Here is a 17,365-nt window from a genome sequence, read left to right on the forward strand (position 1 = left end):
GAAGAAGTGGGAGAACTAATTTGCTTTGGGAAAAAATCCAGCAAGTGACCACGCAGTTAGGAAAGCTCTGAAGACTCAGCTTGGAAGAAAGGCTAAGAGAAGGAAAATATTCCCTTTGGAGGTTGCACTTGGCTCATCCACCAAACTTTCTTTCCCTTTTCCCCTGTTTTCCTTCTGTTGCAGTTTTCCTTTGCTCTGAGGGACAACTGAATACACCCAAATCAACAATTAAATTCTCCCTTTGTTTTTGTGGCATATGACAAATGCATGGAGGACATCTTCTGTTACTTAGGCAGGCAGGGCACTTACTTTGATTGATGCTCTGGGGTGGAAAAAAATGAGCTGGAAAGAATTACAATGGAGCGCCTACAGACTGGAATGGGGATAGACTAATTAGTGCTGCATTAAACAGTCGGATTGCATTTGGCAAAGAGGCACCACTAGGAGCAAAGTATAGGGGTTATTGATGCAAAACTGCATAGGATGCATTATATCCATTGCTGTATATTAGTTTGCAGAGAAGCATTGAAAATTTTAATTAAGAAATGGGAAGTATGGTAGCCTAAATATTTAGCACCCTCCAAGATTTGAGAAGGAGGCCTCTCTTTCCAATATCACCCAAATGCATGACCTGATTGTGTTTTCCCCTCTCAGTCTGAGAGAACCATTCCACAGTTTCCCTCTCTGTAGTTATTTCTATTGAGGAACAACTGCCGCCATGCACCCTTTCCCCACCTTCTCTTTTTTGTGGCTCCTAATCTCTAGAAGTCTTTGCTCTTTACAGGACATGGGTGTTGATGGCTGAAAGCATTAAATAGAGGGGTAAGGTTTTCTTAGTCCACTCTTTCTTAGTCTTGGAAGGTCATTGTGACAACACAAGGCAATTTGGCTCCTACCAAAACCAAACAGAATTGGAGAAACAAAGTTTTTTTTTCCTTTTCTGATTTACCAGTCTACCTCAAGGATTCGGCAAGATGTTAGCAAGAGGAAAGGGAGACATGGTCACCATGTCTAACTCAAGAGAAGTCAAGGCTTCTCTTTGATAATATGATTTCTGTGAAGCTCGACTTGACCCGTGCGCAAACCTCACTTTTCTAGCTGGCAGAAGGATATACCACCAGAGAATCAAGGTCCCAGAGATTCAGTAGCCATCAACATAACTAGAACTTTTTTCTGACTTTGGAAAGGTTCAGCCCATCATCTTGAACTCCATGAATCCCATGCAGTCCAATGGACCCAGTTATCTGGTCAGGGATGATGAGGGGAACCCTGCTACCCCCCAACAAATTGGAAAAAAACCCCTCACCTAAACACCTGAGTTATTGTCACTCAAAGGACCAAAGAGATTGGAAACTTCAGTTAAATATTTCAGGGTAACTAGATATAAGGATCTATTATTAAAGAATTCTCAAAACCATTAGCATGAAGCCTTAAAAAGTTCTAGCAACTCAACATTCCTTTGTAGCATAGCATCCCTGGCACATAGTAGGCATTTTCCAAATGTGAGTAGAATGAATCAATGTAGGGTAAAGTTTTCTTGGGGTGTGACCTTTGAGAACTTTTCTACTTTATGGAATGAGAACCCTGGGAACAGTTTTCATTAAGCTAATGAATAACTATTCTGTTATTCTGGTAGAGGTTTTCAGAATTATCTGAAGATCTCTTGTAGCTGAGATTCTGTTCTCTTTACTCTTACCTACCTCTCCCTCCTCCCCAATCTTCATCCCAAGAGTTGGTTAGCATAACAACCATTTCATGGAATGGATTTCCATATGCCCATGTCATGAGTAAATACATTCCCAAAGACAGCTCAGTGATTTCATTCATAAAAACAGCAGGTGATTTTAACTCCTTCATGGACAATAGGAAGAGACTAAGCCACCAGGACATCAGGACTATTAAACGGCTGAAACTTTTCTTTCATGAATAAAATCTCGGAATTGTGCCAAAAGCTCAAAGAAGAAACCCTGAACTGTTCATTTTTTAAAAATCCCTTTGATTAGAATTCTATCTCATTTCTGAACAGCTTCTATGCCACCATGACTTTCTCCTGCCAGGAGAACATTAGTGATAACCTCAAGTTTAGGACAAGCTGGATGCTGTGTTAAATCTCTAACCTACTATCTTTTCTTTCCCTTGCTTATAAACCAACACCCATTACATACCCTATCATTTGGTTACCAGGCTGGCTTTGGCTTCAGAATTAGGTAAACATCAGTCATTCCACCACACACATTTAGACTTAATCTTACTTTATAATGATGTTAATGTTTATTGTACAAAAATTAGATGCATCTGTATATTTTAGCATTTTATTTCAGTCACAGAATGCAAAAAGAAAAAAACCCTCGACATTGGAATCAGTTTGATTTTTTTGTGATTGAAGATATTAAACACTACAAGAGCGTGGAAATTTCAATCTGATTAGGATCAAAATTCCTCAGGATCAAAACACTTCTTTTTTCCCCCTACAGTTTTACTAATTGTGTGATACTTGACATTGCGGAGTTATTCCACAGCATGATAGCTAAATACGTGAAGTGTATTTTACTGTTTGGAATTATCAACTCATTCTATTTGTTTTTAATGTGTTTAAGGTTATTAAAAGAACCCAAAATTAGAAGTTGCGTGTATGATTTAAAAGGGTGAGCTCAATCATTGCAAGCAGGCAAAATCACAAAGCAAGAGCTTGTATGACAACAGGAATTTCCTTTCCAAATTATAAGCAAAGGAAATAATGAAGAAACACACAATTTAAGAGCCAACTTTTTTGTATGTTAGAAAGTAAGACACCCAGAAAAATCAAGGGACTGGGGAAGACAGGAAATGAAATGATTGCTTATTTTTACAAATCGCAGAATCGTTTGACTGCTGGAAATGAGATTAAAAATAGATTTTGGAGAATAGAATCCAACATATTTGTTGGAGTCCTTTTGTTTCATGGGAAGAAATGAACTGTGCTTGTTCACTATTCCTGAGGAATTGCGTTACAGTTATAAATCAAATCCCAGACAGTATGATGTTTTCCAAGCAATAGCTAAGGATGACAAGTATTTTTTTTTGTTGTTGTTGTTGTTAATGTCAAGTTTATGAATTTAGACCTCAAGTAGGATACCAAAATGAAAAAAAAATCCATCCAGATACACACAGAGACACAAAGTCTATGAAAGTCTTTTTTCAATTCTAGGACACTGGCTTATACTTGTCCAAAAGTATATTCACACTTCCTTCCTTCCTTCCTTCCTTCCTTCCTTCCTTCCTTCCTTCCTTCCTTCCTTCCTTCCTTCCTTCCTTCCTTCCTTCCTTTCTTTCTTTTTTTATGATGCAATTGGGGTTAAGTGACTTGCCCAGGGTCACAAAGCTAGTAAGTGTCAAGTGTCTGAGGTCAGATTTGAACTCAGGTCCTCCTGAATCCAGGGTCGGTGCTTTATCCATTGCACCACCTAGCTGCCCCAACACACTTTCTTCCAAAGTGTCTAAAATCTCAGCTACAAAGTACCCAAAGTTTCTTCTCAGGGAACATCATGAATCTTTTTTTTTTTTTTCCAGTTAATTAATGAGACATATTCTTTGGTGATACATCATACCCATTCATTCTAAGAGCAAATGTATTCTTTAAGTCATTGACTTGCTCAGGGTTAAGAATGGAGCCTTATTCTTTTTTTTTTTTTTTTAAAGAATGAAACCTTATGAAAGGTAATCACATGAAGGGAGCCTATTTGCAGAGAAGTACTTCCCTAGAGAGCTTAAAACAATGAATTTGGTCCCATGTCTCTAAGTGTTACTACTATAGTAATAATAATAGCAGCTAGCATTTCTGTTATGCTTTAAAGTTTGCAAAACCTTAAAAATGTTCTCTCTTTCCATCTTCATGTCAATTTTGTGGGGTACGTGCTATTATTATCCCCCTTTTAGAGATGAGATAATTGAAACTCAGAGGTTGTTACTTGCCCAGAGTCACACAGCTAGTAAGTATCTGAGGCAGGATTTGAACTAGGATCTTCCTGACTCCAACTCCAACTCTCTGTCCCCTGCTTCACCCAGCTACCTCAACAGTAGGCACTGTTAAAGATAGATTAGATGATTGAATTTGGCATGGGGTGGGATGGGGGTGTTTTGGTCTTAACTATATCATCATCACTGTGTATAACTACCAGTACGGTTTTAGGGAGTTGCCAAGGGCAGTGAAAAGTTAAAAATTATTTTCCCATAGTCACAGAGCTAGCTAGCATGGCTCACAAGCAATACTTTAACCTAGGCCATTCTGACTTTAAGAATAATCTTCTCGGGGCAGCTAGGTGGCGCAGTGGATAGAGCACCGGCCCTGGAGTCAGGAGTACCTGAGTTCAAATCCGGCCTCAGACACTTAACACTTACTAGCTGTGTGACCCTGGGCAAGTCACTTAACCCCAACTGCCTCACTAAAAAAAAAAAATAACCTTCTTTCACTATGCAATAATGGTCATCCTATCAGGTTTTTTTTTTGGGGGGGGGAGGCTAAGGAAAGGGGGTGTCAGTTTATTGCATCTCTTGGTTGCTATTTAGGGGTTTAAATCTCATGTTTCATAAACGAGCTTCTGGTAAGCAATTGAAAAAGAAAAAGAAAAAAAAACATTTAAGTCAATTTCCCTTAACAAAAGCACACAGGTATTGTCTATTTTGTTGGCTTTTACTATATGAATTTTTTTTTATTCACAGTCTATTTCATCACCCCACCCCCCACCCCCCAATTCATTTACAACTCCAGATAAGAATTAGGAGGTCTAAAAGGTACTTTAAGATATATAACTAATAGTATTAGCTTACATTTTTATTGAGAGCCCTCCGGAATGGGCAGAAAGCCACCCTCCCCCTACTCTGGGGAAGGGGAGGGAGGGGAGAAGAGGGGACGGAAGTCCCAGGTTCTCTCCGAGGACTATGAAGTGACTGACTCTCAGCCTTCTGAGGCTTTGGAGATCCTCCCCAGTGGCTCCCAGCATCTGCACAGCCAACTTTTAGCAGAGACCGAGGAAAACCGCCTGTGAACCACCCCGAGTAGGTTATTGCTCGCACACTGTAGGTTCTGCCTGGCTCATATGCTCAGCTATCTTATGTGCCAGAGAGTTCAATCTCAGGGTCAAGATCTTGGGATCAGATTCAAAGAGCTGAGATTGGTTTCTACCCCCCCAGGAGAAGGGGGATGGAGGTGTCTGTTAATCTGAATAATCCTCTCTCCAGAAACAAAGTGAACAGACAGTGAGTGCAGTTGAGCAGGGTTGTAACTGGGGAAGGACAAAGGCAAGACTTTGATATGCTATGAACTACTCCTTCTGCTGCTCCCCCCCAACCCTCACCCTCCCCATTTAAATGCAAAGATAAGCAGGCATTTTTATGTGGTTCTCACCTATTCAGATTTTTATCTTCTTTCCCTCTTCCCCCCTTCCCCATGCATGTTTGGAGCTGAGGTTGCAAGCACAAAAACTGAAATTATTTAAGAAGGGTAACATCACCAATTTCCTGAGGCAGAGGCTTCTTTCATTAGACTTCCCTATTTTAGGGGTCACATGACACATAAGGGCTAGTTCACTTGGAATTTGTTATTACTGTTGTTGAGTCGTTTCAGTCATGTCCGCTTCGTCCTGACCCCATTTGGGGTTTTCTTGGCAAAGCTACCAGAGTGGTTTACCATTTCCTCTCCAGCTCATTTTACAGAGGAAGAAACTGAGGCAAATAGAGTGAAGTGACTTGCCCAGGGTCACACAGCTAGGAGGTGCCTGAGGCCACATTTGAACTCAGAAAGGTTCTGAGTCTTCCAGACTCCAAGCCTGGCAGTTTATCTACTGTGCCAACTAGCTGCCCCACTTGGAGTAAGCATATGGAAATTCAAATTCACTGGTCTTCAGACTCCACTTTCAATTGAACAGTATTTACACCTTTCACTTCTTCTGGAGAGATCACTGGCTTCTCTTTTGGGAAAAGAACTCACCAAGAAGATAAAGGGAAAAATTAAGACTGAAACCAAACATGAATCAGAGCAAGATGAAGGCATCAGACCAGGTTATTTTGACATAACGAAGGTACTTACAGTCTAAGTGACTGTGCCTGATTCCTTCCACATCTTCAGCATGGATGAAGTGGTAACATCTCTTCCCTACAATATCTACAGGGGTCAGATCCATATAATCACTAATCCTGCAGAGAAAAAACACACAGACACACACACACACAAAAGCTATAATTTAGAAAGGATGAAACCACCAATGACTTAGAAAGAGAAATCCACCAAAACAGTTTTCATTACACCAAGTATATCTATCTGTGGAAGTTGCAACTCTTTATTGGAGGGAGAAAGCTTCAGAGATAAGATCGCTTATTTAAAATATTATGGATATTTGCATTTTACACAAACGGGAAATGTACTGGAGTAAGCTAATGTGTTTTAATAATTCAGAAGTAGGATGAAGCAGCATTTTTTGGGGGGGGGGAGAAGGGGAGGACTAGTGGACTGCCCATTTAGTCATCATAATTCCATGAAATTAGAGAACACCAACAACAATGCAAAAATCCTCATTAAAGGCTAAGATAATTCAAGGTTACATAATAAAATAAAAACATGTTATGTTTTTACCAAATGATTAGAGACACCTTTCATTTAAACAGATTGGTCTTCTATTGGGTATTTTCATGAAAAAGAGCTCCCAAACGTTTCTTGGCACAAAGTCCAAATTGACATTTCAAGGGATATAATTTAAATGCTGAGACATACAGATGCCTGGGGGTGTTATCTTTTTTAGTCTGAGTCATTTGGGAACTCAGCTTTCACTCCTGGCCCTTTTAACTGGGACTTTGTGGTTCATTCCACATAGAAAGTTTTAAGCCATTTTTGCTTCTTTTCTTGGCTGGGGTTCTACAGTATGTGTGTGTGTAAGGCACTGCCATTGATTGTCCAGATGTCAATGTCCTCGGGCAGGAGTACAGAAAAATATAACCGAAATTGGAAAACATGTTGGGGGAACCTGCCTGGTTTACACAGACATTTCAAAATGTTCCATCCTTCCCTATAACCCCCAGGATCAGATGCTGTTTCTCAGGTCCAAAATCTAAAATGGTTTTGTTTGCTGATTCCCTCTCCTCTGTGCTCCTTCATATCCTCATGAGTTATTTTTGTTTAAAGGAATAAAGCCTATCCAGGTTTTCAAGGAAGATTTTGATCAGAGTTACTATGACTATATATATATTTGTCCAAATGTGAACATATTCTTTTCCTAGTGGAACAATTTTAGAGGCAGATAGGTGGCTCAGTGGTTAGAGTGCCTAAATTCAAATCTGGCTGTACAACACAGCTAGTCTGAGGCCAGATTTGAATTTAGGTCTTCCTGACTCCAGGACCAGCACACTATCCACAAAATCACCTAGCTGCCTCATAGGCAAACAGAGGTTAAGTGACTTGCCCAAGGTCACACACTAGTAATTATCTCAGGTCACATTTGAACTCAGGTCTACCTGACTCGAGGCCCAGCACTCTAACCCCTGGGCCACCTATCTGCCTCTAAAATAATTTTTTAAAAATTAAAAGATAAACCCATGAAAGATGCCATTTCATTTTAAGTTCTAAAGGAAAAGCATTTTTTTTTGTTTATTCTCAACACTTTGGCCAAGTGCCTTCCCTATGGTAGATGCTTAATAAATGTTGAGTTGAGCTCAATTTATCTTCTTTCCAGGTTGACAACCGTGTTCATCCTAATATTTTTCATATCCAGATGATCAAATGTGCCATTGGATAGACATCTCTTTTTAAATGGAGATGTTTTTCCTGATCACTTTATCTTTAGCCAAAAGATGCTGCTGCACTGAACCAGCTGACACAGACTCACAGGAAACACAGAGTCACAGCATTACAGACTTTGAGCCAGCGGGACCTTGTCAGTCATCTGGTCTAATCCGATCATTTTACAGATGAAAAAACTGAGGCTGAGAAAAGTTAAGGAGTTTTCCCAAAGTCTGGGCAGGGACTAAAGTCCAGGTTCTCTCCAAATGTGACGCTCAATTTTTAGTTCAATTAAATTCAATCATCATTTATCAGGTGTCTGCTATGTGGGATGCCACATTTTCTAGGTGTTGACGTCTTACCAGCAGGGGCTCATTATTTTTCACAGTGATGCTTGAGGATGGGTAGGCAGCAATACTAGGGAGACAGACCAACTACCTTATTTCAAACAACTACAGGTTTCAAAGCTCTGTGTGGTCCCACTAACACTCACACGCAATGCTGTTGTCATTCAATTGTGTTTTCTTGGCAAAGATAATGGAGTGATTTGCCATTTTCTTCACCATCTCATTTTACAGATGAGGAAACTGAGGCACATAGGGTGAAGTGACTTGCCCAGGGTCACACAGTTAGGAAGTGTCTGAGGCCAAATTTGAACTCAGGAATATGAGTCTTTCTAACTCCAGGCAGGGCACTCTGTGCACTATGGCGCCACCTAGCGGCCCTCACGCATGATGACATCCACCCTTTTTCAAACTAGGCTGAAAAGGAGACTTCTAGGTGAGGATTTCTTTGTGCTGCCTTAGTCCCTAATCCCATCCAGCATTGGAGTTTAATAACATATGGGGCCAAGTACTAGACCTGTGATTTTGTTGATATAGGGAACTCTCAAATGAAGAAACTCTCTCTACTGATTCAGGTGGCCACCTCTCTGCAACTTATAGAAACAGACAACTGTCTAGAGCACTGAGAAATTAGTTGACTTGCCCAGGGTCACATAACCAGTATGAGTCAGAGGCAGGATTTGAACCTGGATCCCTGGCTCAGAAGTCAGCTTTGTACGCAGCATACCACTGCTTTCATTAATGCCTTAAATGGCAGAAAGGAACTTTTTAAACTATAGGCTGAAAATACATTTTAAGAGCTCAGTGAGGAGGAAGAGCTGCCAACTCATTTATGGGATGACTCATCTCTTTAATTTATGAGAGTGAAATCCTCAGGATTATGTGGTATTACTTAATAGTTTTGCAAATTCCCTTCTCCTCTCTTCTTCCTCTCTCTTCCCTCATTTCCTCATTTGTACTCCATGTATTTAAGTGCTTTTCTGATCTGTTGACTGTTAAGAGGCCAGAGACCTCACATTATAGTCAGGAAACAGGCCCAGCTGGGGTGTCAGCAGGACACCTTTCGCTAGATCCCTTCATCAGTGGGACTAAAATCTCGCCCTGTCTTCTCTTTGGGTTCCTAGTCAATCAGGGTTTCCATTATAGCAAGGTGGTCCTGGTGTTTTTCTTTCATTGTATTGTGAACCCTAATGTAAGTATTAAGTAAAAAGCATGTTTGGTGTCAGTCCAAAGAGCTATTAAGAACCCCCATCAATGCTCCACAGGAAAATGGGATTTCAAGCAAGGCAGAAGACACATGGATACACATGCAACGCTGAAAAAGGAAAAGGAAAATGAAGTACCTATTTTCACAGTAAATGATATTGAGGTCCATATTTACTCTAGTAACAAACATGTGACAGTCAATCCGGACTTCATTGATCGTAGGAGGAGGCAGAGCATGAGCAACCACTACGAGACCCATGATTTGGCTGGGAACTGTCCGACCGTGGGACAAGGATACTCTCAGACGTAACCGGCCTGTTATGTGAATCACCTGGAAGAGAACACAAGATAGATGATGGGATCAGTCCACTTAAAACACAGATGCAAAGTGCTCTGTTTGAGAGGAGCAGAATTAGGCTTGGAGCAGTAATTATGAGCTTGCATCTCATCATAATGGCCCTAAATGACCTCATAGCAAGAGACAAAGGAAAAATGGTGCTATACCTACAGCTTCCAAGTCAGCATCTTTGGCTACTGATGCTTTTTCAGAAAAACCAAAAAACCAAAAAAACAAACAAACATTTTTTTAAAAGGATTTAACTAGGGAGTTTATTAACTTAGTCTTGGAATACATAATATAAAATTCTTGGGGTGATGGACGGTACTTAGCATATAGTAAGTGCTTAATAAATACCTTCCCTTTGCCCTTCTCGCTAACCCACTGCCACTCAGACCTGACTGGGGGTGGGGGTGTGTGGAAAGAACATCAACAGGAAATGACATAGTCCCTCCTCTCAAGTAGCTTTTACAATCAAAAGAGGCCAGGCACTGTAACTGACCCAAATGCCCATTTAGGATGTGATCTTTCTTTCTTCCTTCCTTCCTTCCTTCCTTCCTTCCTTCCTTCCTTCCTTCCTTCCTTCCTTCCTTCCTTCCTTCCTTCCTTCCTTCCTTCCTTCCTTCCTTCCTTCCTTCCTTCCTTCCTTTCTTTCTTTCTTTCTTTCTTTCTTTTTCTCCTTTCTTTCTTTCTTTCTTTCTTTCTTTCTTTCTTCCTTTCTTTCTTTCTTTCTTCTTTCTTTCTTTCTTTCTTTCTTTCTTTCTTTCTTTCTTTCTTTCTTTCTTTCTTTCTTTCTTTCTTTCTTTCTTTCTTTCTTTCTTTCTCTCTTTCTTTCTATCTTTCTTTCTCTCTCTCTCTCTCTCTCTTTCTCTCTTTCTTTCTTCCCTTTTTTTGGAGGGGAAATGAGGGTTAAGTGACTTGCCCAGGATCACACAACTAGTAAATGTCAAGTGTCTGAGGTCACATTTGAACTCAGGTCCTCCTGAATCCAGGGCTGGTGCTTTAACTACTGTGCCACCTAGCTGCCTGGATGTGATCTTTCTTGAAAAGATACCAAATAAAATGGTACAAGGGAGACTAGCACAATATCCTGTGGCAATTCAGTGATTCTTTCACAGAATAAGGACTTTGTTACATTAATTTTTCTTTATAGCAAGAGTGTAACCATTATCATAATTATATTATTAATACTCATACATTATGTTTGCATAGCACTTTTGGGGGTGGTTGTTGTTTAGTCAATTTCAGTCTTGTCCAACTCTTTGTGATCCCTATTTGGGGTTTTCTGGGCAAAGATACTGGAGTGGTTCACCATTTCTTTCTCCAGCTCATTTTACAGATGAGGAAACTGAGGCTTACAGTTTAGAAAACATCATTGTATGTAATATCTCAACTGATCTTCACAACATGACTATGAAGTAGGATGGGTGTTAAAACTGGTTTCTTTTTTTGTCCTTTTTAGTTGCGGGCCTATGTGATTTCATCCATGTGGGGAACTCCTGGTAGAGAGACAACTTTCACCAATGCAGACTGCCAACTCATTTGTAACTTGTAATTTAAGAGAGTTGTCTAGGGCACTTTGAGGTTAAGAGACTTTCTTGTAGATCTTCTCCACAGATGTCTCTCTGCACATTATTCTATGCTGCCTCAAATTCATTTTAATGACTCTCTTTTTTTATATGATTGTTAATTTTTGCCTTTCCATCTTCTCCAGTAAACCTTTCCTCTCCCCTCTCCTCCCCTCCCCTCTTTGTTTTGTTTTGTTTTTGAGGAGCAATGGGGGTTAAGTGACTTGCCCAGGGTCACACAGCTAGTAAGTGTCAAGTGTCTGAGGCCGGATTTGAACTCAGGTACTCCTGAATCCAGGGCCAGTGCTTTATCCACTGAGCCACCTAGCTGCCCCTCTCCTCCCCTCCCCTCTTCATTACCTCCCCACATACTGGTTATAGAAGCATAGAGTTACTTAACTTTGTGTCTTAAGTATAAAAGACATAGATTTAAGCAAAATAAATCACTACTTTGGCCAGGTTCTGATGCCATATGCCTCATTCTACACCTAATACCCACTGCCTCTCTGCCAAGAGGTGAAAGGAATGTCAATCTCCTTTTATAGATGGAGATATTGGGGTCTAGAAAGTTAAATGATTTGCCCAAGATCACATAGATATTAAGTGGGTCTTTTGCAGCAAATATACTGATTTTTCTGGTATGGCATATTGACTTCTCTCAAGAACCATATTAAAAATGGGTTTAGGCAGGATAACTAGAATGAAATAAATTCTATTTCTCAACAATTTTACTGCTTACCAAAGATTTTTATAAGAGAGTTTGTAGACTAGTGGTTCTTAACGTGAGGTTCATGAACTTATTTTGAAAAATATTTTGATACCTCTTGATATAATTGGCTTCCTTTGCATTTTAGAACATTGCTCTGAGAAGGGGTTTATAGGCTTCAACAAACTACCCAAGGGATCTGTTAAAAGAAAAATTCTTTATTTGGGCTTTCGCCTGATTAATGAGGCAAAATTCAAGACAAAGAGAATTAAAAAGAGTTTATTAAAATATGTCAAGGTTTGACACTTTGACAGGCTGATCACTGGAGATCAGCAAAGGTTTCAAGATGGAGCCAGCTTTTAATGATAACTTTTGTAATGAGATAAAGACAATTTGGATAGGTCCACGTCAGTAAAAGGGGATGGGCCATTGTATTTCAGCCCAAGGAGGCAGTTTAACATGTAGGGGTACAAACATCACAGGTAGGGAGGGGTACGTGATGAATAGCAGGTAATACCAAAGCTGCAGATTGGGTGAAGCCTCCTCCTGCAGAGCCTCCCTTAACAGTGAATTTACAAGCAGGACTGGGAACAATGGGTCAGTGAGTCAGCACAACTTTCCACAGGTCCATGACATTACAAAGGCTGAGAACCCCCACTAAGATTCAAAGCTCTTGTTTATAGATTACACTCAAGAAAAGAGACACTTGCATTGGCTTCCTTTCCTGTGATTGTGCCTCATGGAGGAAGACTTTCCAAGGAAGGATTTGCAATGAGAAAATCTTGGCTCAACTCCTAGTCCTGCCACTTGCTTCCTAGTCATTTAACCTTACTGGGTCTCAGTTTCCTCATCTATAAGATGAGAGGGATCTACCATATGGCTTCTGAATTCCCTGTTGCTCTACATCTAAGATGCTATAAATAGGACCATCCCCAAGGGTTTAAAACTCCAGCAAAGCACATTTTATGCTCCCCTCTCTGTTTTGCTCTACTTCCCTCTTAGCATCTTTATTCACATAAAAGGAAGGAGCTGTGATTTCAGCACCATGGGTGGCTCCCAGTGTGGGAATTCCCTCCACCAACCCATCAGTGTTTTAGCAGAGAAATTCTGTGAAGCTTAAGACACATAGAACCTATAAAATTTGTTTATAGAGCTAATAGAGGGGAACCAGGACGATATGGCTTCAAATCCTGCCTCAGATACATATTAGCCATATGACCTTGGACAAATCATTTAACTTCTTAGTCCTCTGGGCAGTTCTCTAAGACTATCAAGTTGCAGAAAAAGTGACTGTTTGGTAGAAACAGTTTTGTCAATTAGGAAATTGCCTATACTAGTGAAATCAAAGGTCAGGTTCTTATTCCCATTCTTGTATAGACAACAAATGTGAAAGGCAGAATTTGAACCCAGCTCTTCTAATTTCAAACTTTGCATTCCATCTATTAGGACACAGTGGCTCTATTCCAGTAGTTCATACATGTGCAAATTAAGTTAAAATAAGCACTAAGACTCATAGACTCATATATTTGGAGCTGAAAGGGAACTTTAGAGGCCTTCAAATCCAACACTCTCATTTTAGAGATTAGAGATTTAGATTTAGAGATTAGGAAACTGATGCATAGAGATTTTGTGACTTGCTCAGTATTAACATATTAGTCAATAGACAAGGGCAGGGTTCAAACTCAGGTCTTCCTGACTCCCAGTCCAGCACTCCATTCACTATTCAGTACTACCTTAGATATCAAAAAGAAGGCATAAAAAGGGATGGACAGTCTGACAGATGTGTGAAGAAGGGAGGAACAGTTCTTTGGCCTTGCCTGGGGTGGGGGTTGGGGGGGGGGGACTGGGAGGGAGCAAGGTGTGGCAGGACCACATTTAACAACTGTAGCTACTTGGTTCTTCCCTTCCAGTTTTCTCCCTGGGTCACCCACTGTTATGGCATTCCCTACCATAACAAGAGGACCTGAGAGTAATTGTCTTTATGCACCATATCACAGAGCAGGAGCTTCAGTGAATACATTTTTTAGTGAAGCCTTTGGGGAGCCCAAGGTCAGAACACACCTGGAAACTCAGTACTTAAAGTACTTCTTTGACTTTTCTTCTCTTGCCACAAATTACTACAGTTGGGGACTGGGGAAGAATGTATCAGTCATCTGGTCACTTCTACCCTGTCCTGGGTGGGGGAACCAGTCAGTCAGTCAGTCTATATTTGATTACCATTTGCTTTGAATTATTTAGTTTTTCAAACACAAACTGAATTCTTGTCACTGGGAAGCAGAATCAAAGCTGGAAAAAGCTACACTTTAGAGTTCTAGTTATATTAAATAATACCTCTCCCTTGCTATATTTTACATTTGTGCCCAGAGCCGATGATCTGGAAATGCCAATGAGAATGATTATTTAGTCTATTTCAGCAGTAGTTTTCCGACCACCCACATTTGAAGTTGACTAAATTCATTCTTAATGCACCTTCAGTCGGTCTAGCTACTTTATGAATATTTGAAGACGTTCCTAGAGGCAAGGATGCTAAAACACCATCTCAGACACACATTTTTGCAAGACCTCATTAACTAATAAAGAAATAGCTAAAAGAAACCGGATTAACTTCACAGGAGGGGCACTAATAGTCTCCATTGCTCCTTCTAGCTAGGCTTACATAGATGCTTATTTATCATTATCTGTCTCGTTTTATCATGAACATTCAGCTTTCTGGAAAAACACAAATCTATGAATGTCTGGGAAAACATATACCCAGCAACGATATGCTAAATAAATCCCTCCTCGGCATTCTATGCAAAAGCATCTAAAGAAGTACAGACTGGAAAACATTTTTGAGAAGGCATCCTGGCAATGAGAGAAAGCTATGTAGTGAGTCAGATTTTCCATACGTTTACTTTTCAAATTAATTTCATAATGCTAACAGTTTACATTTGGCATTCTGAATAATTGGTTGAATTTTTTCAGTTTTCCTCTCATTTTTTTGGGGGGGTGGGGAATGACATAATATTAGGGCCAGACTCTGATTCCCTGAAAGGTGTGAGGCTTTGGAAAGAATTTGTGCATATGGAGTCAGAGGCCCTGGGTTCAAGCCCTTGTTCTGTCACTTTCTGTATGACCTCTGGGCTTCAGTTTCTTCCTTGGTAAGATGACAGCATTGGACTACATGACCTTTCAGGTGCCCTCCAGCTCAAAAATCTATACTATCAATAAAAGATCAGGCAGGTGAAGGGATAACAAGATTACATTAGTATTTATGCCCACATGGTGATGCCACTTTTGAGGTGAATGGGACTAATAAAATCCCAAAGTAGTTTTAGAGCTACTTCAGCATGGTATGGTGGAAGGAGCCCAAGCCTGGAAGGCCAAAGACAGGAATTCTGGTTTCTGAGGGTTGCCACTAATTAGCTATGTGATTTAGGATAAGTCACCTGGCCTCTCCACAATTGCAGTTTTCTCACAAATAAGGGAAAGCATTGGACTAGGCAAGGTTAAAAGTTTTTGACCAGAGCATTTTCCCAGATGCTCTTAATTGTTTCTTTCCTTCTTCTTTATATACTTATCCATTTGCATGAGATATCACCCTGGGCAGCATGTTATAATGGTATATGAGTGCAAGGTTTGGAGGGTCTGGCTTGGAATCCTAGCTTTGCCGCTTACTAGCTATGTCACCTTGGGAAAGTCTTTTTCTTTTTCTTTTTTGGGTGGGGCAATGAGGGTTAAGTGACTTGCCCAAGGTCACACAGCTAGTAAGTGGCAAGTGTCTGAGGTCAGATTTGAACTCAGGTCCTCCTGAATCCAGGGCCAGTGCTTTATCCACTGCACCACCCAGCTGCCTGGGAAAGTCTCTTAATCCCTTTTGGCCTTGATCTACTCATCTGTTAAAGAGAGAATTGGATAAAATGGTCCCTGAGGTCCTTTCAAGCTCAAAATCTATGATCCTATTATCTTTCATAAACCAACAGATGACAAATAGCATTGCTACAAATATAGACAGCAACATATCTTTGAGGATTCAACAAACAAAGTATATCAGAACATTTTCATTGACAAAAAATGTTGCCTGCACTCATCTGGATGTGATATTGACCATAACGATGAAAGAAAAACATTTTTAATAGTTGTTGCTCTACCAAATACTTATCAACTCTAATCTATGTGGAATAAAGAGCTTTCAAAACATAGCAACCTAATGGAAAAAAATCAAAACCATGTGAGAATAGGGTAAAATACTTATCATGTCCATGATCCTGCCTGTTGTAACATCTGCCCTGAAGATGCTTTCAGCAAACCTACAGAAGATGAGTTTATGTCCTCAAACTTGTATTCAATTATAAAAAGCAGTCACTTTATCTGCCTGGCAATAGTTTGCAGGACATTAAATCTAAGAGAATAATAGCAAGATAGTGACCTGTTCCAGTACCATTTCTATCCAAACTCTAAGATGAGAAGAATGAGATAAGAGCAATAATAATTGACTTTGTATAGCACATTATTCCAACCAAGTCTCACAACAGCTCTAGAAGGTGAGTACTCTAGGAATTCTAATTCCTGTTTTACCCCCTGTGTCCTTGGGGTTACATAAGTAGTAAGTGGCAGAGGAAAGATTTGAACTCAACCCTTTCTGACTCCAATTCCAACACTCTATCCATCCTGACAAATTGTTTCAAATAACTAATGCACATTGGATTGTACTAGACTGAATTCAGCTCTAAGATTTCATGACCAAATATTCCACATGCAAATAGATTTTTTACTATCTAGATCAGAAGGAGGAGTTTTTAGAACATAGCTAGGGTATCAATCAACACCAAATTTCCCATAATTTTTCGGCTGTTCTTCCTCAGGATTTTGTGGTTTTTTGTATATTAATTTTTGAATAAGATTTTTTTTATAAACATTACAGAAATTTCTTCTACTCTGAGCATCTCTTCACCTGGCCTCTGAGACCCTGGTCCTTGACCATACCTTTAAAAGAAACTGCTGCATCTGAAAGATTTATTGGTGATTTTGTTATATGGACTTAGGGAGACTCGAGGAAACCCAAAGAATTCCATATTTCCCTGAATTCAATTTTACAGAGGTGAGAGGGTAATCCTCAAGCTCCCCTTCCTGTCCTAATGCATGGTTTCACAGTAAAGATTTGTATAAAACAGCTACATCCCATAGTCTTATTGTAAGCCCTGCATTCTGGCAGGGCTGCCAATCAGAACACTGACTGTGATGATGGAAAACACTAATAATAGCTGATATTGATGGAACACTTGGGGTTTGTAAAGTTTTACAAACATTATCTCATTTAATCCTCACCACTACCCAGGGACACGGTACCATCCCCTCATTTGGGGGATGAAGATTGAGGTTCAATGAGGTCCAGTGACTCAGCCATGGTCAATCAACTGGTGAATATCCAGAGGAAGGATTGGAACTGAAATCTCTACTGATTTTTTTTTCCTACAT

The 17,365-nt window shown here is 40.0% G+C and overlaps 1 protein-coding gene across 1 annotated transcript in view; it reads right to left on the reverse strand.

The window, feature by feature from the left end:
* Positions 1-17,365, reverse strand: part of NPAS3 (neuronal PAS domain protein 3) — a 1,138,615-nt gene that overhangs the window by 37,022 nt on the left and 1,084,228 nt on the right. Inside the window, 2 exon segments of the mRNA XM_043988462.1 lie at positions 6,065-6,171; positions 9,435-9,628. Of these exon segments, the coding sequence (XP_043844397.1) occupies positions 6,065-6,171; positions 9,435-9,628 (301 nt within the window).

This window comes from Dromiciops gliroides, chromosome 2 (assembly GCF_019393635.1).
Source record: "Dromiciops gliroides isolate mDroGli1 chromosome 2, mDroGli1.pri, whole genome shotgun sequence".
NCBI lineage: Eukaryota > Metazoa > Chordata > Mammalia > Microbiotheria > Microbiotheriidae > Dromiciops > Dromiciops gliroides.